Source organism: Bos javanicus, chromosome 19 (genome assembly GCF_032452875.1).
Source record: "Bos javanicus breed banteng chromosome 19, ARS-OSU_banteng_1.0, whole genome shotgun sequence".
In the NCBI taxonomy this organism is placed as follows: domain Eukaryota; kingdom Metazoa; phylum Chordata; class Mammalia; order Artiodactyla; family Bovidae; genus Bos; species Bos javanicus.
Window position 1 is genome coordinate 51,807,997 of NC_083886.1, and position 23,363 is coordinate 51,831,359.

Here is a 23,363-nt window from a genome sequence, read left to right on the forward strand (position 1 = left end):
GGGTGGCTGGCACAAGGCACGTTTCCTCCTCCCCAGGCAGGCCCCATCCCTCCACAGGGAAGCGTGTCACTCTGCCCCATTACTCGGTCTGTTCGAAAGGCTTGGATGTGAAGAGATTGTGTTTTAGGGTGTGACCTCCATCCACCAGGCCGATTACACAGCCCACTCCCCAGTCACTGCTATAGTGACCTCCTTTCTACTGCAGCAAAAACGAGCCGGGGTACTGAAGACTGTGTTTCTAAAAGCTGGAGTGTTCCGAGGACTTGCTCCTACAATTTCTCTTTCTGCAGAATCAGGAAATAATGAAAAGGAATTGCCACCAAATCCCAAGAAGCATACTCCACCAAAAGAGCGCACACCAGCCACTGCCTCTGCTGAGTGGTTTGAGAAAGCACCTTTAAGAATCTCCAGCATCATGATTATGGCACATACATCTTCTTAACCCCTTCATGGATCCCAGCCCTGTCGTGGTGAAGGGGCTTGTGTAACTCAGTGAAGCTGTGAGTCATGCCACATGGGGCCACCCAAGAGAGACAGGACATAGTGAAGGGTTCTGACAAAACTGGTCCACTGGAGGAGGAAATGGAAACTCCTCCCAGTATTCTTGCCATGAGGACCCCATGAACAGTATGCAAAGGCAAAAAGTATGATACCCGATGAGCGCCCCACCCCACCCCAGCCCCAGATCAGAATGTGTCTAATATGATACTGGGCAAGAGCAGGGCGAGCAGAGGGTAATTACTAACAGCTCCAGAAAGAATGAAGAGACTGAGCCAAAGCAGAAACGATGCTCAGTCGTGGATGTTTCTGGTGGCGACCGAAAAGCTAGAGCAGAGAGTGTCATTTTCAGGGCAAGATGCCCAGGGTGTGAACCAGTCAACACCAGACCCTGAACAGGCTGCAGAGGTTTCTCCACATGAGAGTGACCTTTGGCTGAGGATTCGGGGCCTTGGACTCTGACACGGCACCTTCTGTTTCTCCAGTTCTCAGGGGGCCTGACCCAGGCTGGAGTCCACTGAGAGGCCACACCCAGCTGTGGGGCCCTGAGCCCCACCAGTCTGGCATGAACTCGGCTGTTTTGAAGTTTCTCAGCACTGGCCTCACACTGTCTCGGGGTTGGATGCCCTGTGGTAAGCACACACATGTCCTATGTGGCCTGGCAAAGGATGAACCCCAGACAAGCATGACTGTTCCTGGAGTCTTAGTACAAAGATGAGCTCCAGGACCCAATTTGGAAACCATCTCCTGCCGCAGTATCACTTTTTTCGGCATCATAGGGAGTGTTCATGGGCACCAATTCTGCCAGGACAGTCTGTTGAGATTGCAGAGAATCTCAATTGTCACAGAGAGGTAAAACAGTCCTCAAGGATGGTGCCGCATCACATCTGGCTGGGTGACCTTGGAGCCACCCCCCCTCACCATTTTGCTGATTTACTTTTGTTTTTGGTTCGAAGGATTCATTAACAAAAGAAACCACTTTTCACACAATAAACATTTTCAATATTTACTAGAAGAATATTTGGCTTATTTTCAATATACAGGCATTAAAAGAAGAGAAATAGAAACAATAGAGAAAAGTAACAGCACATACATCACCACATGGGGCCAACCAACATCCAGATGTAAACAGAGCTGGAAGGTCCCTTGGTAACAGCATATGGAGTCCCAGTTGGGAAAAGGTCCGAATCTCGCAGGTGAGACTTCAAATTGCGGTTTTGGAGGCTCCCACTTGGAATCCCAGGGTGCAGCTGACACCATCATCCGTGGGTGTGCAACAATGCAGCTCTGGTTTTCCTTCACCTTTTACATTGTTGTTTGTTTCACCTTGTGAGTCAGGAGATTTCCCAGACCCCAGGGAGTTGGCCAGAACTCCAGGGGCTCAAGAAAATCCAAGCCCCATGCCCTTTCTTAACCAAAGTGCCCCTTACTTACTGGTAACAATTTGTGTGTTTGCCAGCAGGCATATAGCCCAGGCAAGATCAGAAGTCAGTCAGAGGCCTGTTCTCCGGACACTGAAACCTGAACAAGCCTTCCTCCATTGTCATTTCCGTAACACTGCCCCCCGCCCCTTTGCTGTCAAACCAGAACAGTGACACAGCACCCACACACCCGCACCCCACTCACAGGCTTCTGCACCGCCTGGGGTTTCCATCTGCAGGGGAAGGCTGGATGGGTCGCCCCTCTGCCCTTCTTGATGCTTCTCTGTGTCTCTGTTTCACCCAGACTGTGGACATAGGCTACAGACTGGCTGAGAATGTTACCGTGGTGTGTTTTCTTATTTCCACAGAAGTTCATGTTCATTTTAGAAGCCTTGGAAATCGCAGATAAGCAGAAAATCCTTCCCCAAAGTGGCCTTGGCCAACATCTGGTTCTCAGTCCTCTAAGTTTGTGGTTCCTGCCTTTGGGGTCCAACCCTCTGCCTCTCAAGGTCCTGTGGTTATTAATCAGGTCTTCTATTGACCTGCAGTCACTAGACCTGGCCGAGGCACGAGGGATCCAGGAACCATGGTACCTGCTCCAAGGGCCCTGGGAACACACCTAACACCAGGGGCACATGCATGCACACTTAGACACTGCACACCCGCACTCACAGACATGACACACCTGCACACTCACAGCAGGTCTGTGGGGCTGCTGATGCAGCAGAGCTGGCCTGGGGATGGCTTCCACATGTTCCCAACCCACCAGACAGGGCTCTGCCGGGAGAGAACAATGGACGCTGAGGACGCAGCATCCTGATTCCACAGATCAGAAAACAGAGGCCACACAGATAAGAGTCGGGAGTTCTCAGCGTTTCCAAGGACAGGCGCTTAGTTTTGGTTCTGATGAGAGCCAGGCTGGCATTGGGCTGGGGCTCCTTTTTGGAGGCTGCGGTTTGGGGTAGGGACACACCCATCCATGCAGCCTGAAGTCACCACCAGGGGATGCCATTGGCAAACAGTAAGTCAGCACCAGAGTCCCAGGCCTGGGAGCGGATGTTGCAGCCCCAGGGCTGCTCCTCTGTGTCGTTGGGATCCCCAGGAACTTGAGGGGCCTGCCACAGGCCAGTGGGGCAGGCCAAGGGTTCCTGGAAGCCCTCAGATTCCATAATCCTCCCACCACCCAAAGATTTATGGGTGTGATTCAGTCTTGTGTTTACGTGCTGGTTTTGTCTAGTCGTGGGTCTTTAAACAAAAGTGCAACGCACAGCAGGAACAGGGGCATAAAGTAGGAGGCGTGGCTATGCCTCAGTGGGGCCGTTTGTGTACCTGTCAATGTCCCCTCATGGCACACTCCCCTGATATCCCCTCAGAGAATCCTCTCACAGTTCCCCTCAAGTTCCCCACATGGCTGTTCCCCTTAATATTCTCCTCATGGCATCTCCTCAGGTTGTTCCGTCCTGGCTTCCCCGGATGATGTTTCTTTCCTCTCGTGGTCTCCTCCTTACTATCCCCTCGTGGCGTCCCTGATCCTGTTCCCCTCATAGTGTACCCAACGGTTCCCCCATGGCGGCTCCTCATGATGTTCCCTTCACGGCTGCCCTCATGGTGTCCTCTCATGACATCCCCTCATGATGTTTCCCTCATGGTGTCTCCTTGTGGCATCCTCTCATGATTATCCCTTCGTAGTGACTCCTCTTTGGGTCCCCTCGTGATTCCCTTCAGGATGTCCCCTCATGGCATCCCGCACCGTGTCCAGCAGCGGGGTCCGTGGCGGCGACGAGAGTTGCCCACATACGTCCCACGCTTTCTCCAGTGCAGGCCCGTCTACAGCCTGTGGGCAGGACAGTCACAGGGCGCAGCTGAGTGAGTGTGACCTGTGCCTGTGTCGAATGTCTGAACCTCCCAGCTCATTCTCCGTATGAGTTGGGGTTTTCTCTGACTTCAAAACAAACAAACTGAAATAAACCTTAGAAATGGTTTTAAACTGAAAACACGTGTTATTCATCAAGCGCCTCAGCCGTTCACTCAGATGACAGTCAGTGACGAGCCCGGTCTCCATGAGGGCAGGCCGCCAGTCACTGAGGCCGCATTGCTATGGTTTGCCCAGAATGTTTAATCCTCAGCCTTTTCTATTAGCTTCCTGGAATGTGTGTTTTGAAGGAGATGCTCTTTTTACAAGTGGTGAGAGAAAAAAAGAAAGTCTACCAGAAGCACCCCAGGTTTACGTCTTTGGTGCTTGGTGTATTTAAGTGAAGGTCTATGGCTAATGGATTCCATATCCGCGGGGCCACCTCTCCGTTTCTCAGGTGGGGCCAGAGTTGGAGGTTTCATCCAGATCAGCATCACTCAGGCCTTTAGGATCAGAGATTTCCTTAATCCATTCACCCCAGAAGCATGAATCCTAAGTCCCCTCGGTGGCCTGGTAGGCAGGGGTGGGGAGCTGGGCCCAGGTCACAGGGCTCAGGCCCTCTCTGTGCCTCACGGGAACCAGGGGAACCCCAGCCTGGCTCACAGGGCAGCATCCGTTCTGCAGGTGATGGCAGGGGGACCCGCGGAAACCTGAAAGCCAGGGTGGAAGGTGTGCCTCCCCCGCCTGCGCACTGGGGAGGCAGCGGGCGCGAGTCAGCGGGAATCTGAGCAGAGGCGTGCTGCTGCCTTCCCTCCTTGGGAACCTTCCAGCAGGGGAGCCTGTGGCCCCAACTCCAGAGGCACCCCGACTTCCACATGTCTCTAGGCAGCAGGGCGGGGAGCACTGACAGGGCCACGCCCAGGGGCACACTGGACTGCTGGCAGAGGTCACGGCCTGACTCTTGCTGGAAGTGACAAGACTGAGCTTTCTGCCAGTGGTGGGAGCAGGGAGCCATCGATGGCAAACAACTCTCAGTGACAGTGCTGACAGGCGCCCAGTCCCTTCTGCCCCCTCACTTGCCACCCCCCACCCAGCCTGCAGTGACCCTGCCTGCCTGAGGCACCCGTGAGACAAGGGGCGTGACCCCACAGCCACTCTCTTCCTACATGGGGAGATGGGCAGGCTCAGCATGAACTGGGAGGGCAGGTGGTCCGAAACCAGAACTCTTTGCTTTCAGCCGTGATGGGAAGATGGACATTTTGATATATCTGGTTTCAGCTGATAGCTGCCCCCATAGACTTTATGAAAGAAAAAAAAATTGCTACATTCCAAGGAAATGAATGGGTTAAACCCAGTTGGTCTGTGTGGCCATGGGATGTGGCTGGGAAACCCAGACACTGGAGGAGGGTCAGCCAGATGCAAAGGCATGTTTGAGGGTCACTCTGTGGCTTCCCTGGAGGCTCAGATGGGAAAAAATCCATCTGACAGAGAACTTCCCTCCCACTTATAGGTATTTGTGTCCCTTTCTCCTGATGCTGCAGTGGGCCCCATGTCTCAGTCTCTGGGCCACTCACCATTGTTCCTCTCCAGGCCCAAGGCCTCATTCATTGTTAATGGCTACCGGGGCTGTTGTGGAGAGGTCAGTGCTTCCCAGCCTGTGGTGTTGTAGGGAGGCCAGGACAATGGTGACCACATGGGCCTCAGTCTGTAGTTGTGGGACCCTGGGTTGAGGGGCTGGAAGCGTGGCAGCTGTCCCAGGGCCGAGGCTCCCACAGCAGCCAGGTTCTCCCCAGGCGTTCTGGGCCCACTGGAGCTGGCATCCCCTCCTTGTTTGGAGGACTGTGGCCTGGAGGCTGAGTCCCCTCCTCTGTCTTCCTCTTGGCCCAGGGTGAATAAAAGAGGATGGTAAATCTCCTCTTAAGCAGGACTGAGTCTGGGGTGTCCATGGGTCTTTCGATCTTAACGTGGTTACATCAGTCAGGCATCTGCAGGGCACTGCCCGGAGTGTTCTTCAGGCTGAGCACCCACTGACCCTGAATTGGGTGTGTCCTCCTTGTAGAGCCCAGAGCTGACCCCACAGCAATGTGGTATGAGGCAGGGCTGGAAAGATCCACTGTGGGGTAGAGGCCTGGAGTGGTCTCAGCTCTGATGGTTGAGAGACCCGCAGCAGACTCTCAGAGAAGCTTCAGGGTGTGGGGCTGAGGTGGGTCTTTGACCTGGGATCTGTGCTGCCCTGCAAGGAACTGGGCCCCATCACACCTGCTGTATAGGAATAACCATCCACTCTCGGTGTCTAGAAGTTGTGTGTAGGGGGTTTGAGCTGGAACACAGGGTGGACACCATCTCCTGGAAACATCCTATCCAGTGGGCCGAGGCGGTTTTACTATGTGGTTCTGACAATCAGGCCTCAGAGGCTCCCAAGGCCTGGGGCATCGCATATGATGTAAAACTTGGTGAAGATGTGCAACCGCAGTGATCCGGACCCCTGTCTCTCTCCAGTCTGCTTGCGTGTCAGGCGGCCTCAGTCTGCCCAGAGCATCTCTGAGACTTGGTTAAGAGCAAATTGACCTGACAATACATTTGGTTGATTTGATAGGTCTATTGATGGGTGTGCCAGTGTCTCTAAGATCAATGAAGGTTTTGCTATCTATCTGGGAGAGGAATGGTGAGCTGAGGTTGAAAACGTATGTGCTTAGTCACTTCAGTCGTGTCTGACTCTTTGTGACCCCATGGACCGTAGCCCACCAGGTTCCTCTGTCCATGGGATTCTCCAGGCAAGAATACTGGAGTGGATTGCCATGCTCTCCTCCAGGGGATTTTCCTGACCCAGGGATCGAACTCATGTCTCCTACGGCTCCTGCGTTGCAAAAGGGTTCTTTAGTGCTGAGGGACCGTGGAAGCCCAAGGGTGAATGGTACTCCCTCAAATTCATCCTCCCGGACCTGTGAATGGAACCTTATTTGGAGTCAGGGTCTTTGCAGATGTAGTCAAGACCAAACCATCCTGTCTGGCCTTAATCCCGATACGACTGATGTCCTTACAAGGAGAGACGATTTTGGATACTGAGAGAAGGCCATGTATGACGGGGCAGAGAGTGTGGAGACGTGGTAACAAGCCCAGGAAGCACGCATCGCCAGCACCACCAGGAGCTGGAAGAAGCCTGGGGCAGGTTCTCCCTCGGAGCCTCCAGGAAGCACCGACCCTACGCTGGTTTTGAACTTCTGGCCTCCAGATTTGTGAAAAAATTAATTGCTGTTGTTTTAAACCACTACATTTGCAATCCATTCTGGCCTCCAGGTACAGACTTCTTCCCTACATGCCCCCTGCTCTGGGCGGGCTCTCTGGCTTCATGACAGGAAGCTGTGAGATGTGTGGTTCAAGGGGTGGACGAAAGGGACCCGTGTCCTTCGGTGCCTGGCAGCGTCAGCTGAGGTGTATAAGATGTGAGATTGTTGGCAGAGGCCGTGGTACTTGTCCATGTTGGTCAACACACATTTCACTTTCGGGAGTGCTCTCCACGATGCAGTCAGACACAATTATAACTGCACCAACTCCACCCCCACCCCCACCCCCTGCTGCCCATCTTTCTTTCTGTGTGAGACTTTGAAAACTAGAATTTCCTGAAATTCCTGTGTTTGTAGGGAGCCAAGGCACTTGTTTCACACCCCAGCAGGCCAAGCCCATCCTGCTCCATCATAAACGTCTTGTTCCGGCCAGACTTGTGCTTTCGTAAGAATGACATTTCTCCTTGCTCTTTTGTGGTCATCTGAAGAGGCCACCAAAGAAGAGACAGTGAAATTATGCAACCAAAAAAAAAAAAAGAATGGTCTGCGGTGTCAGTTAATTTTAAAATATTGTTACTTCCTGGATATTTTGGATGCTTTATAAAATGTGTGATTTCTTTTCTCATTCCAAATAAGCATTTGCTTCTGTCCCAGGACTTGTACTGGTGATTTTGTGTTAATTTCCTTAGAGAGCCCCTCTTGGTGTGCATGAGCTCCAGGTTGGAGCGAGCCTTCCTGCCACACTCTAGGGCAAGCCTGGGGAGGAGCTGGGGGCCGGCCACATGGCCTTCAGGTCGAGTCCCCGTCAGAGACCCCTCCAGATCATCCAGGATAACTCACAAGCTGCCCCTGCCCCGCTCAGAAGCTCAGGGCTGACTTTCTCACAGGAGTGTCTAGTTAAGATAACACTGGTAGCCCCGTGATCCTGCCCCTCTGCCCCACTTGCACACCAGGGAGAGGAGAAAGGAGGGCAAGAATGGGCAGGGGCAGGACCAGGAGAAAGACAAGGGGGTCCCCAGGTGGGGATGGGGGTCCGCTTCCAGATGACCCGGTCTTCTGGTTCACTTTCTGCTGGGACCTGATTTATGTCCAGAAACTTGGAGTATCAAGTCAGTCACCACTGCCCCCTGGGGGCTGGGTGTGGTTGTAGGGAAAGGCCCGGGGCATGTGCCCAGGTTGTGGCTGCCCGAGTGGCTCACGATTCTCTTTCCTGTAGGTGCAAGGGCTGGAACTGCTCAGTTGGGCTACCATCCAGTATGTTGGTGCACCAGGGTCCTGGTGAGCAGCCCTCAGGGCAGAGGGACACCCATGCCTGGACCCTGACCCCGTGGGTCAGAGGTGCTTGAAGAGGAGACAGACTCTGGGCAACCAGGAACAGGAAGACATTTCTCTGTCCTGGCAGCCTTGGGCTAGAGGGCCAAGCTTCCAGTGTTGGCCCAAAGCCACATGTGGGTGTGTCGGGCGTGTGCGTGTGGTTCACGCGTGGACCAAGTGTGGCCAGACAGCCCTAAGAGATTTCCTCCCTAGAGACCCCCTCCTCTGACTGGACGTTCCTGTGCTGATAGTTCAGGGTCCTGGGTGGGGTTTGGGGTGGGTGCAGATTAGGTTTCCTGGGTGACTGCCCCTGGCAGGGGCTGTCCACCTACCTACAGACACTTCTTGAGGAGGGTGTATCTATTTCAGGGGCAGAATCTTGCCAAAGGCCCAGAGGATCCTAGCAAAACTGTTGGCAGGAATCAAAAAACGCATCAGGCTTGTCAAACACACCCCATTCCAACCTCATCCTGCCTTTGTTCATCACCAGCACTCCCTGGGCGCCCGCGTGTGCCAGTGCCAGTGTCAAGGGCAGAGGGTGAGATGAACGAGAGGTCCGGGGACTGGAGACAACTCCAGGGAAGGACGAGCAGACCTGCGGCAGGACACACAGCACCTGCTGGGAGAGGGGTGCCGAACCTCAGGGGCCACAGGAGTAAAGGACTCAGGAGGTGAGAGAGGGTCAGGTGGCATATCTGGGAAAGGGTTCCAAGCAGAGGCATCAGCACACGCATGGTCCCCAGGGCCAGAGAATGCCTGGGGTTTCTGAGGGCCTGAAAGAGGGCCAGTGTGGCTGAGGACGAGCAAGGAGGGCCTGGGGGGAAGGGTCTCTAGGGCACTGCAAGGACTCAGAGCTAAACTTCCTTTAGAGAAATCCTTGAACGTACAGATAAGCAACAAGTCGAAAATTAAAATTAGTCAAAGACCCAGACACAGGATTTCTTTCTAGGTTTCCTGCCTTGGGTGTGCAGGGGCTGAATGACCTAAAGTGAGCCCGTCCCATCGTAATAGCAATATTAAAATGACCTTTGAATGACTTTCAAAGCATCAACACCTTTGGTTTGTTTTAGGCAAAACGGAACAGATTTCCACGGCCCCCAAAGCCTGGCGGTCCCACGTGCCGTGCCCACTGTGTCTGAGGGACCTGGCCCAGGGGGTGGAACAAACCCAGCATTTCTGGCACGAACCTTTCTTTAACCTGGGAGATGCAAATGCAGTCAGTTCTAGACATGGACTCAGAACAGCCAGCGAAGCTGTTCTGGAATCGTTACCCTCCTGTGAGGACAGTCGCCAGGCACCGTGCATTGATCCAACCTGAGATTCTTTGTGGTGAGTGAGGACTTCCAGATATCTGGCCTTCTGCATGTACTTGGGCTCCTTTTTTTTTTTTTTTTAATATATATTTATTTGGCTGTGTTGGGTCTCATGGGCTCTGTAGTTGTGGCATGTAGGCTTAGCTGCCACACTGCACTTGGGATCCTAATTCCCTCACCAGGGATCAAACCCGCGTCCCCTGCATTGCAAGGCGAATTCTTAACCACTGGACCACCAGGGAAGCCCTCGTTGGGCTTTTCCGCTTGTAAGACTCACAGCAGCTTCTTTCAGATTTTTATTTTCTTCACTTAAGGATATATTTCTCAGCTCATTCGATGATTCGCTACTAGGTTTAGTGTAGTCATCTTGAGGATTAGCAATGTGGACGTTTTGCAGAGCACGGAAGGCAGCACTCCTAGAAAAACCTTCTTTTTATCACATTATATGTACCTTTTAGGAACATATTCAATGAACCACCAACCAGCTCTATCTTTAAATGAACTTCTCTATGCTGAAAAGAAAAGGCCACAACGAGAAACAGGAAAAGGATGAAGTAAGAGGGCTCACCAGTAAAGGCAAACACGCAGTAGAAATAGGACACCATCCATGCACACAAACAGGAGGTCAAAACCAGGAATCACGAGAGGAGGAGAGGACGCACGCAGGACATTCGAAATGCACTGGAAAGAAGAGATCAGCAACTTAAGACACTCATGCACGTATATGTAGACTGCTGTATCAAAATCTCATGGTCACGACAAACCTAAAGTCTATTATCATAGATGTACACACACAAAAGAGAAAGCAATTCAAGTGCATCACGAAAGTCATCAAATCATAAGGGAACAAAAGAGGAAAGGAAGGAAAAAAGACGTCCCAGCCCACTTCCAAAAAAACGACAAAGAATACACTCAGGGAGTTGCACAGCTTTGCTTGTAAAGACATCTGGCATATATGGTTTGGGATGCGGTTTGGGAACAGGAAGGGGCAGCACGTGGGGCAGGTGGCAGAGCGGGGAGCCCCAGGGCTGGGGAAGACCAGGGAGGTTGGACACAGATTCCACCAGCAGCCACCTGTCCGGCCTCCCATCCAGAGGGGCTGCTCTACCCTGTTGGGGTGGTGGAGGAGGCTTCATGCATCATCTCAGGCCACTGATTTCCTCATTTTGGTTCCTCAAGTGCTTCTCTGAAGGTCCCTCAAACTGGTTCTTATTCATGTTCTAAAGACAAGAGAGTGTCCATGATCAGCTGAGGACCCCAGACTGGGGCATCTCCCAGGTGACCGAAGCGTGGCACTCCTGCCCTGGGGAGGAGCCCAGGCCTGGGTGGGGTGGAGGAGGGGAGGGTCCTGTTAGGTCAAGTGCTATGGAACGTGAGATTTTTGCACTTTGGGCCCCAGAACCTGCTAAGGAGCCCTCCCTGGCATGTCCATCAGGAAGAGGCCAGGAAGTGGCCAAGCTTCCTAGTCGTCAGCCTGCTCTTCCCCGCACGTCCCCTCTGCAGAGTCCAGTGTGCATGGTGCACTCAGCTCCCCACCCCAGGCTCAGAGCCTCCTTACTTGGGGAAGTGGGGAGGGTGGGAGGGGATGAGAGCCACGCAAGACACCTTTGTCTACATGTGCGTCCTGTGGGAACATCCCCCACCCACACATCTAGGTCTCCTGGAAGAAGCAGGAAGCCCCCATGCCATCCCCTAGGGGGTCCTAGGGGTGGTGTGAACTCCGTGGCCTGTCTGCCGTGGGCCATCTGCGTTCTGGGACTAGGACTGCATTTGCTGCCTGGGGTCCTCTTGGGGCAGGTGTTCTGGCTCTCTGGGACCTCAAATGCTCCCCACTCTCTCACTGGTCTCGGTGGGTACGAGACCATGGGGCAGAGTGTCTATGCCATATCCGAGATGACCCCGCGTCTCCCCAGCCCACAGACCAGGCTCAGCGGCCAATACCTTCTGGAGCTTGAAGTTCAGGGAGCCAGACCTTTGGCACCACGCCAGTGTGCAGATCAGCAGGCTGAGGAGGACACCCAGGGCAAGGATCGGGAAGATTAACCAGATCTGGCTCAGTGTATTCAAGATTAAGATCCGAATGGGGTATGTTCACCTGCCAACCTGCGAAAAATGGGCGATCGGGCCCTCCCTCCTTTGTTCACCTGTGCAGGAGCCCCCGTCACCTTGGGGGCACCCTCGAGGGGGACATCACCTGTGGTTGGGAAGCCCATGGGTGGGAGAATGGCAGGGGGATGGGTGCATGGGATGGGCAGGGCTCCAGGCACAGAGGGTGAGGGTGTCTGCGGAGGGAAGACCCGAGGGGGCTTTCTGCGGGCTCCCCTCCTGTAGCCCAGGATGAAGATAGGAACACCTACCTGCGGAAGGTGTGAGAGGCAGGCAATGCGAGTCTGCCAAAGAGACACAGGGCAGGTTGGCGGGGTGCTGCCCAGGGCCTGCCCTGACACAGCCCGTCCGCCCCAGGTATCAGATGAGCCCTTGATACAGCAGCTCAAAAAGGCCCCACTGAGTTCCCCGCCCAGGGCCCGGCTAGGCTGAGGGGTGCCTCTCAACCCTCCCACTGTTCCTTGTCTGGGGCAAAGCTGGAGCCCTGCTTCCTGTCCCCAGTGCTCAGGGTGACTCTGACTGTGTATGAACAGGCGAGGGCCGGGTGGGAGCGACGGTGACTTGGGGAGTTTGCAGCACAGCAAGGGGTGGAGGTGGGGGGATAGGCAGTGTTTAGGGAGGGAGGTGCCAGCTCCCTGAGCACACGGGGACAGTAAGCAGGCACATGTGCCGGGGCTGCCCTGAGAAGCTCAGAGAGGGCATAGCCGCGGCGTGCGTGGGGCAGGGTGGAAGTCCTCTTCAGGCCTCATCTCCGTGGCTCTGGCCACCTCAGGTGGGCAGGAGTCACTCCTCCCTAGTTGCTCCGCACTCCTGCCCGCCAAAAAGAGAAGCTCTTGGGGTCAATACCCCCCACCCCGCCCTGCTCACCTACGACGGTCAGTGTGGTGATTTCGGTATTTATCTGGCGTCCCTGCAGAGTCCACTTGTACTGCCCTGCCTGGGTGTCCCGGGCTTTATCAGTTACTAGGTATGCCTGGCCCTCCCAAATCCAGAGATCCCATCCATCCCGGCAGAAGTCTCCTGGCGGCTTTACACTGCAGATGAGCTTCCAGGGTGCTGTGTGGTTCACTTTCACGGAGACGTTGATGTGGGAGAAGGCATTGGAGATGCCGCAGCTCATCGTGGCTGGCTTGCCCCTCGGCACAGAAACCACACCCCTGGTGCACTTGGGGTTGTCCCAGGCTGTGGGGGGAAAGTCACACGTGTGGGTCATGCCTGGACCTCAGGACATCCAGTGGCTGCCCTTCCTGGGGTCACTGGCACTACCTGGAGCCTGGGCCCCTCCTGGCCTGATCTAGGTCTCTCCTCCCACACCCATCTTGCCCCTGATGCATTCCCCGCCCCCTCCCCCCACCCCCTTCCCCCGAAGGCAGAGTTGGGACCATGCCACTTACTTCCACTCTGAGCACTCCTGAAGGCCGCCAACAACAAGAGGACCCAGAACATCCTGGGAGCGAGGAGAGTGGATGCCGACGTCAGCATGGCCAGCAGGACGTGGATGAGTTTTAAGGGGTCCCTCGTCCTCCTTACTGGTTTCTGGGACACTCCCTGGAAGAAGGAAAGCTGATGAGTCAGAGTTCCCTTAGGCTCCTTGGGAAGCCAGTGAGAGGGGCTGCAGCCTGGCCAGTGTGGGTGAGGGTCCCCAAGCTCCTCCCCTGACCCAACTGTGTCATGACCCTTCTCGACACCTTTATAATGTCTGCAGTGGGACCACTGTCAGACAGATGAGAAAGACAGATGAGACAGGAAACAAGTCCCTGGGAGAAAAGTCCCTTTATATTGCTGGGGTTATCTTGAATTTTATATAAAACATGAAAAACTCCCTGAGCCATGTGTCCTGTAGAGACGGTCGTGACACACAGAATCTCGTGTGGCCACTTGAACCTGACACCAGCCTAAGACCACCTTGGATGCTCCTTGCCCCTTTTCGGCTCTTGCATTCTGAGGATTGGCATTTGGGGACATTTGGTCCACTCTCCAGATTTGCTTGTATCAACAACAAGAGTGTTGTGAAACTCGTGAGTTACAGTCCAAAAAGCTGAACTTTCACTTCCTCTGAAACAAATGCTCATCTCAGGCTTTGGCATCCAGTAAAACTGATATTTGCGCTTCCCAGACGGCACAGTGGTAAAGAATCTGCCTGCCGATGCAGGAGACACAAGAGATGAGGGTTCAATCCTGGGTCAGGGAGATCCTCTGGAGTAGGAAATGACACCAACTCCAGTAGCCTTTCCTGGCAAATTCCATGGACAGACTCAGACATGACTGAGTGACTAACACTTTCACTTTTCATAATGACATGTAGCTACCATTAGGTACTATACAGAGGATGAGATGGTTAGATAGTATCACCAACTCAATGGACATGAATTTGAGCAAACTCAGGAGATAGTGGAGGACAGAGGAGCCTGGCAGGTTACAATCCATGGAGTTACAAAGAATGGGATGTGACTTAGCGACTGAACAACAACAAAAAGTAGCTTCACTGCTGGAAAATCCTCTGTGTTCCATCCATTCATCCATCCTTCCCCCCAACTCCTGACAACCACTGATCTTTTTACTGTGTCCAGAGTTTTGCCTTTTCCAGAATCCATGGACTTGGTACCCTCTGGTTTTGAATTCAGTGTCTGATTTTCCTTTTCCACTTTGCGGGGTACTGGGCAGAAGGGCCAGGAGCAAAGGAAAGTGTGGATGTAATCGCTTCCAGGAGCTGAGGGCCATTGGTGACCAGCCCCAGTCCTGACTCCAGGAGACTCTGGGTCAAACAAGGAGAATGACATGACGAAGGACAGTCTCAGCCCCCAGACCCCTGTGACAGTGCTGCTGTCTCTGGCTTCCCTTGATTTTCTAAACTTGCTTCTATTCCTAATTTACCATCAGAAGGACAGCCTTCTTTTCTCACATAAGTACAACATTTGTAGTTGAGGAAGAAAGACGTCACCTGAGAGACATGTGTTCTGTGCACACACATGTATGTGATTTTACATACGTGGAATCAGGTTAGACAGCCCACTACTGTCTCTCTCTTCTCACCCTCTGTACTGTATGTACTAGGCTGAATGCTACTCTTTAGTCACTAAGCCGTGTCTGACTCTTTGCCATCCCATGTACTGGAGCCCACCAGGCTCTGCTGTCCATGGGAATTCCCTTGCAAGAATATTGGAGTGGGTTGCCATTTCCTTCTCTAGGGGATCTTCCCGACTCAGGGATCAAACTCACCTCTCCGTTGTTGGCAGGCAGTTTCTTTACCACTGATCCATCAGGGAAGGGTGAAAGGTGGCCCCAAAACACATGTCCACCCAGAATCTGTGAAGGTGACCTTACTTGGAAATAGAGCCTTTGCAGCCATAAATAAAGAGGAAGTTGTATTAGAGAAGTGTGGGCCCCAATGTAATGTGTCAGGCTTTCTTGTAAGAAGAGAGAAAATTTTCAGAAACAGACAAGGGAGAGGCCCGGAGCTGACAGAGGCACAGACTGAAGGGATGTAGCCACAAGCCAAGGGATGCCAGAGCCGCCAGACGCTGGAAGAGATAAGGAAGGATATTTCCCTGTAGCAGTGCTGAGACTCACAGACTTTCTACCACCACTTGGAGTCCTCCTGAGGGAGTATGGCCTGTGCACAGGTGACTGCTGGCCATCTTCTCTCATGTTATCCAAGGTTGCTGAAAGTGTGGGCTCCCAGGCGGGCACTGGTGGGGACTCCCTGCCACTCTTCCCGCTGCCCCCAAACCTCCAGTCTTTCCTTAGCCTTCCCCAGGCCATGGCGGGGCTCTGCCCTCACACACACGACACGAACCTCTCAGTCCAACTTCATGAGCTCACTGAGGTTCTCACAAGGAAGGGCTCTGGAGGGTTCTAGAATCTGGACAGGGATGCCAGGGTCCCTTCCCACCAGTCTCTGCCCCCAAACTCCAACCACCTTGGGCCTGGCTCCTCATTGTCAGATGATACAGCCTAGGAGCTGGGAAGAACTCCAGGTTGGGGTAGATCCTTGAAACCATAGACCAGTCTCAACTAAACCAAATCTGTACATCGGAGACACAGACTTTTCCACCTTATTGAGTGCAGAAGGGCTGGTCTGAGCATGGATGAGCTGGAATGGGCATGGTGGGAGCTGGTCTGGGCTGGAGGAGCTGGACTGGGGATGGGAGGAGCTCCCCTTGTCCTCAGGCACCTTGGCCGGCCTTATCAGTCTGGGGTTCCACTGCTGTCTTATTTTTAAATTTAGGCGTATTTTGTGCAGTATTTGCCACATATTTACATTTCAAAGTGATTCGTTATCTGAAATTCAGATGGGTTTTTAAGTTTGGCATTTCCACTCCTCTGCCTGAGTCCCTCCTCTTTTCTCTCATGCTGCAAAGGACAGGAAAATGGGAGAGAGAGAGGCCAGGGCAGAACAGGGGAAGAGCGGGATGAGAAGGCAGAGGGTCGGGGGTGGTACAGGAAGACTGCATGATGGGGCAAGACCTGGAGGGGCCCTGAGGTTTCTGGAGTTGGGAAAAGTGAGGCAACAATTCATCATTCTCTGAGATCACTGTCACAGCTGCTGGTATCTCCATGTATTAAGCTGGGGCACACAGCTGGGATTTGTGCTGTCAATGGGGACATGATCACATTTGGGAATCAGTGGAACACCTTGGAAAGTGCATGCCATTGCCAGCACTTTGTCCTGCCACAGGACCTTGGGGAAACTGAAGCAGCAGGTATGTGGCTTTGAGGCTTATCAGCTGACCAGGGGCACAGGGGTTCTCGGTCAGCAGGGATCTCCATTCCTGCAGCACCTAGGAGAAGCTGGACCAGGTTTCCCATGCAAAGGCTCAGTGGTAACGTGTATGTACCTGGATATTTACATGGGAGGGTGAGCACCCTGCTGTCCAGGCAGGCCTTTGACCAACAGTGTGGAGGGAGGCGACCAACCACCTTCAGGAGACACTGAAACGGAGCCCCAACTCTGGCTCAGAGGGAAGGGATGCCCCAGTCCAGGGAGCCTTTGCTGTGTCCTGTCCCTGCTGCTATGGCCAGAAGGGAGTGTCCCTGGTGCTGCTGCTGCCCCTGCTGCTAAATCGCTTCAGTCGTGTACGACTCTGTGCGACCCCATAGACTGCAGCCCACCAGCCTCCTCCGTCCATGGGATTTTCCAGGCAAGATTACTGGACTGGGTTGTCATTGCCTTCTCTGGAGGGATCCCTACTGGGCAGTAATAAGTTCCTCCAGGCCTGAGGGCTGACTCTGTAAACCGTTGCGGCTCCCTCGGGCCATCAGTACCTGCCAGCCCATCAGCTGGGCTACTTCTCACTCTCTTTCACAAGGCACTTCCTCTGAGAAGCACCAGCTGGTGGCACCCTCCGCGGGCAGGTGGGGGCCTGTACCTCCCCACCACCTTCACTATTTAGTTCCAGGGGATGAGGGCCTCCCAGGGGCTCTGGCTCCCCAGGCACTGGGAGTGGAAACTGGCTTTCAAATTGCAGATCATTCACCAGTAGTGCGTGGTGAATTGAATTTAGATTGCTGGTGCAGCTTAACCAAAAATGAAAGGAGAGCATAGAACGAGTCAGTGGAGTGCCCATCTCCAGGTTTCCTCTGTTTTAATGAGTGTTTATGAGAGAATGGGCTGAGTGTGCATGTGTGCCCCTTGTCAGTGCACACAAGTGTGTATGTGCATGAAAGTGAGTGTGTGTGTGCAAGTATGAGAGTGGCAGCATTGGCCTGGACGTGAAAGTGTTTCACGCCAGATGTGGTCAGGGACAGCAGGTGTCCCGGTGTTCCCAGGTGTGGTCCGGGACGTAGGTTTTGTGCAGATGGGTGGACATCCGGGAGCTCAAGAAGCCAACTCTCTGCCCCTCCTGACAAGGGCAGAGTCAAGCCTGGAGCTGCCCCTCAGAGACGCAGTTCCCCACCAGGTCAGGAAGCCTTTGTCTTTTTCCCTCCTTCAGTGGAAAGGCAGAGCACAGAGCCTGGGAGCTCAGCGCTCCATCTGCATCAACCCAGCCCCTATTTGAGTGCGATCCTACACCAGGAGCCCCGGCCACCACCCCTCCAGCTCTCACCTGGACCGGGTAATCGGCTCCTCCACGCCTGAAGCTGCAGGCTGTCTGTGTACAGGTCCGAGCTCCTGTATTAAACCCTAATGATGATTCCAGGGCGGAGCCAGGAAAGGAGGAAGCGGGGAGGATTCAGAATCCATGCACCTCAGTTCTGATACCCAGGTCCTGTATTCAGGAAAGAAACCTCAAGTTATGGGAAGTCACTCGAGTTTCCCATAAAAGCAGAGACATTACTTTGTCAAGAAAGGTCTGACTAGTCAACGCTATGGTTTTTCCAGTAGTCATGTATGGATGTGAGAGTTGGACTATAAAGAAAGCTGAGTGCAGAAGAATTGATACTTTTGAACTGTGGTGTTGGAGAAGACTCTTGAAAGTCCCTTGGATGTCAAGGAAATACAACCAGTCCATCCTAAAGGAGATCATTCCTGGGTGTTCATTGGAGGGACTGATGTTGAAGCTGAAACTCCAATACTTTGGCCACCTGATGTAGAGAGCTGACTCATTTGAAAAGACCCTGATACTGGGATAGATTGAAGGCAGGAGGAAAAGGGGACGACAGAGGATGAGATGCTTGGATGGCATCACCAACACAGTGAACATGGGTTTGGGTGGACTCTGGGACTTGGTTATGGACACGGAGGCCTGGCAAATGCGGTTCATGGGGTCCCAAAGAGTCGGACACGACTGAGTGAGTGAACTGAACTGAACTGAACTTGAATTTCAGAAACTGCCCTGAGTTCAGGGGAAAAGATGAGTTTCTTGACAGTGCATTCCTTATTATATTTTTATTAGGCTCAGGGCATTAGATGATCGTTGTAAAGAAAACGGTAGGTGGCAGTTTTCCAGGAGAGCCAGTGCCTGAGTTCTCCCCTTTCAAGCTCCGTCTGAACAGATCCTCCTTTGGGGAGCCAGGTGTGTTCACCCCGTTGTGTGGATCTGGGAACCTGCCAGTCCCCTGCTGTGTGCATCACCCCCACACAGACACTGGGCCGAGCTCTGCCCATTGAGAATCCTCAGAGCCTGATTCCATCTTTCAGAAATGCAAGTTGGGTCCACCTAGATAGAAGTCATGCTGGGGACACAGGCAGGGATAAGGAGCGAGAGTAAGTAGGAGCAAGTGGTAAAGAGTTTAAACTATAAATTGTCCTTCATTAGCCCTTGAGCAGAAGGAGCCCCTCTTCCCGGCTCCCTCTCCATGGAGGGTCCTAGCAGGCTGGGTATAGAGACACTCTGTGGCCAAAACTGGGGCATACCTGAGTGCCCTCATTCCCAGAGGGTGGAGTCCAATAGGTGCTGACCTCAGAGAAGTGCTGGAACCCGGGAGTGCCCTTGCAGGGGTATGTATGTTTCTCTTGTACAAATGGTTTTGGTGCTTATAAAAATCACTAAGGTAGAAGTCTCTCTTTGAGACTCTGAAAGTGGGGAATAAGGGCAATGTGTGAGAGTCACAAGGGCGGGGAAGGACAGAGGTGTTTCGACTCTTTGTTCTTTGTTTGACTCCAGGCTCCGTTTTTTTCAAATTGCTGGAGGCAAGCGGCTGTTGTTGAGTTGAACCCAGAGTCCTTGGTCCCTGTCCAGCCTCGCTAGCTTCCAGGCTCTCGCCAGCAGCACCCAGATTTCCTGCAGACCCGGAGGAAGGCTGCTGTCATCATCCCGCTGCCTAGCCTGCCTGCGTACACCCTCCCAGCTCCATTTTCCTTGTGGCAGAGGGCCAGGTGTGCAGCCTCAGCTGTGGGCAGCATGTGTCCTGGGAGCTCACACCAGGGGGAGCGAGTCATGAGTCAAGGGTGACCAGAGACAAAGGGGCACATGCAGGCCTGGGCCTGGCTCTGTTCCCATTCCCCGGAGAAGAGAGGCTTGGAGAGAGAGACCCAGCAGGGATGCTGTGGCAGGGGTTGGGGGCAGGAGAAAGAGTTTGTTTCTGTTCAGTGTAGGACGTCCCTCATCAGACCTGCACTTCCAATAAAGCCCCCTGGAAGGCAGGAGTGGGGTGGGGGCAGTGCATCTGAAGGTCCTTCCATGAGGGAGCAGAAGCCTCGAAGGTGTATGGAGAAGGGAGACCCCACGGATATCAGTGGTTTGGAGGTGGGGTAAGGAAGCCCAGAGGTCCGTAGTGCCAACTGAGTGCCATGTGGACTGTCCCCTTCCACTAGAACCTAAAGTGACCTGCTGGCAAGGTGTAGAGCAGAGTAAGGGGCAAAGAGGTATCTGTGGCCACTAGGGGAGAGGTCCCATAGGCTGTGGACCCAGGCTGGGCAAATCCTCGGCAGGTGGGCAGAGACAGTGCTGGTGTGGGTGGGATCCTTGTGGACCAGCCCTCACCCATCCTATGCTGACATGTGTAGACTTGTATTCTCTCTTTCTGGTTGAGCAGCTTCCCCGAGGCATGTGGCCACGTTCATGAACACATGTCTGCTGGCATCTCAGACACTAGGCACCCCCACTGAAGGGCAGGTCTCGGAGTGCAGACCCTCCAAGGGCTCATGGGCCTAAGAGTGTGTTTAAACAGGGCTTTGTGTTTGTGAGCTTTGAGGCTGGGTTCACAGCCCCAGAATCCTGGCTTCTCGTTTCCTCGATATTTCGAAAGCCCTGGTCCAGTGTCGCCTTATTTCCAGAGCAGCTGAGGAAGAATCCGCTTGTGCTCATTCCTACGTACATCATCCTTGTGGGGAAGATTTAAACTTTTCCTCTTGTCTCTGGTGAGGAGTGCTGTGCTGGGCTCAGTTGCTGAGTCGTGTCTGGTGTTTTGCGACCCCGTGGACTGCAGCCCACCAGGCTCTTCTGTCCATGGGATTCTCCAGGCAGGAATACTGGAGTGGGTTGCCATGTCCTCGGCCAGCGGATCGTCCTGACCCAGGCATTGAGCCCGTGCCTCCTGCATCTCCTGCTTTGTCAGGCAGCTTCTCTACCACTGAGCCACCTGGGAAGCCCTTGGTTAGGGGAGGGGAGTGTTTTACTTACTTCCTCACCCTAGTGCCTATATCCCCCTTCCAACCAAAATCTTGCATTTCCTTTTCTTCTTTTTCTAAACTCCAAGAAATGCACATCCTTCCTCTTCCTTTTGAGTGATCTCCCTAGGGCTCCTGCAGTCCAGATGTCAGCATTCACGTCACAGTCTTTTTAGTCTCAGGTCCAGAATGTTTTCGGCTAAGCTGGCCGTGCCACGTGGCTTGTGGGATCTCAGTTCCTCAAGTAGCGATTGGACCCAGGCCACGGCAGGGAAAGTGCCAAATCCTTTTCACTAGAGACCAGGGAACTTTCTTGTTTTAGACATTTCTAAGTTTTAAAATGTAAGACTAAAATTCTTGACCCGTTAGTATTTCTCTTTCTGATGGAGTCACCCGGAAGCATGATGTTTGCTTTCTGAAATGGCTGCATTCCTCCAACATCAGGTTATTTTGTCCCCAGCTGCCCCAGCCTTCAGTGCTCTTTGGAATTATTTGTCTTTACACTTCATTGTTTGAAAGAATCACATTTTCAGTATTCATCCTTCCTCAACCAACACCCAGATATGCCTTTCCCTTTATCTGAACGTTCTTTTATTTTCTTCAACATAGTATAACATTTTACTTATGGAAGTGCTTATAACTGGGGTGCTTGTTGCTGCTTCAGGGAACGGGAGGTTGGTCTGGGTACCCAACCCCGCCCTGCATTGAGTAACTCGGTCCTGAGGGTCTAACTCCTGCAGTGGCCCCTCAGAGTCAGGGAGGAGGTGGGCTCCGCCAGTCTGGCTGAGCCACGTGGTCCCCACAGCTCCCTCCAGGGTCCCTGATGCTTCCGGGCTGCCCAGACCCTGGCACGCAGGCCACCGCCGACTGGACGCTCTCCTCTCCCCTCTGGGGACGAGCCCTTTCAGTGTACCTTAGGTCACCTTGCTGATGGGGCAACAGGAATGGAGATTCAGTGGCCACAGTAGCCAGGGGGAGGCAGCTCTGCCTGGAAGGGGAAGGGCTCACTAGGTGATTTAAACATTAGAGCACTGTTTCCCCCTTATCCTGACAACCTGTTCATTGCCCAGCATTTACAAAAGCTGTTGTTGTTGGGTTGCTAAGTTGTGCCTGCCTGTGACCCCGTGGGCAGCAGCATGCCAGGCTCCCCTGTCATTCACTGTCTCCCAGAGTTTGCTCAGATTTGTGTCCATTGAGTCAGTGATGCTGTCCAACCACCCCATCCTCTGCTGCCTCCTCCTTTTGACTTCAATCTTTCCCAGCATCAGGGTCTTTTCCAGTGAGTCAGCTCTTCTCATCAAGTGGCCGATGTATTAGGGCTTCAGCTCAGCATTAGTCCTTCCAGTGAATATTCAGGGTTGATTTCCTTTAGGATTGGCTGGTTTGATCTCCTTGCTGTCCAAGGGACTCTCAAGAGTCTTCTCCAGCACCACCATTCAAAAGCATCAATTCTTCAGCACTCAGCTTTTTATGGTCCAGCTCTCACATCTGTCCCTGACTGAGGCACCGCCTGCCCGCTTTCCTCAGTTAAGCACCCATCCTGCTGCTGTCCCCCTGCCTCCAAACAGGCTTACCAGCCTGCGCTTCCCCCTGGTCCCCAAAGAGCAAGGTCCCCCTTGTTCTAGTGCCTCTGAGCGCAGAGTGGGTGTCCTTCCCCCGGTGGGGCCCAGTCGGGTGTTTACCTTGAAAGGCAAGTCCTGTGCAAGCGTGACGAGCTCCCTGGCATCACCCAGGGTTGTGGCAGGAAGGTCACCGGTGGGGCTGCAGGCACAGGAGCTGGGGATACCGGACGTGAGTCCCTGAGCTGACTCACACCTTCCTGGAGGACTGGCCTGGCTACTCTGGGCCCTGGGGGAGCATCCTCGAAAACTGCCAGGGTGACAGATGACTTGGGGTGTTCACACCTGCTCCCCACACCATCCTCACCTGTAAGGTGAGAGGCATCCCTAGCAAGGGAATTTTGGGCGTAGGATAAGTCCATTTTTGTGTTGGTTGGTTCATTTTGTGTTGTTATTTATTGATTTGTTTACAGTACTCTGTTCTAACAATGTGAATTCTTTCCCAAATCAACTCTTGTTTATTCAACAAACATTTGTGGAGGCCTGAGTGGGAACCAGTGCCCGGAAGGGTAAGGCTAATGCCCCAATCCTGGGAAGTCCCTGGACCAGCAGGCCCGAGAGGGACATGCAGTTACAAAAACATACATAAAAGTTAGAGCCCTTCAAAGAGGCTTCCCTTCATCCCACTGAGCCTGAGAGTGGCCCACATGCCCCAACTTCTGGGTCTCTCTTGGCCCAGTCACCCCATGTGACCCCCAGAGAAGGTGGTGGAGGAACCTTCACACACAGAGTCTGCTCTCTCCTTTCAACTTTCTGCCTCCATTCCCAGAATTACCCGAGAATCCAGACCCTTCTCTGGGAAGACTCTAACCCCAGACCAAAGAGAGGGCAGGCCAGGGCCCACGATGCGGCTCCTTCTGATCCCCAGAGACACCTTTCCTCCACGGGAGTTTCCAAGAGACACCTCAGAAAGAGCGCTTGGGACAGACGGGGACTTCTCAGCTGTTCCTGGGGGAGGCAGGAG

At 53.5% G+C, this 23,363-nt stretch overlaps 1 protein-coding gene across 7 annotated transcripts in view; it reads right to left on the minus strand.

The window, feature by feature from the left end:
• The window catches only part of LOC133232708 (secreted and transmembrane protein 1A-like), a 59,735-nt gene that overhangs the window by 25,330 nt on the left and 11,042 nt on the right, over positions 1-23,363 (minus strand). For 2 of the 7 annotated variants that reach the window (XM_061392460.1, XM_061392464.1), the window contains exon 1: positions 2,125-2,255. The exons of 2 other annotated variants lie outside the window; for them this stretch is intronic. Coding sequence is in view for 1 of the 5 variants with exons in the window: in XM_061392459.1 (XP_061248443.1) it covers positions 12,656-12,970; positions 13,183-13,336 (469 nt within the window). In the remaining 4 variants the exon portion in view is untranslated. Of the gene's footprint in view, positions 1-1,591; positions 1,680-2,124; positions 2,256-12,655; positions 12,971-13,182; positions 13,337-23,363 lie in introns of those variants that run through there. 3 more of the 7 variants (XM_061392459.1, XM_061392463.1, XM_061392465.1) reach the window with 3 other exon arrangements.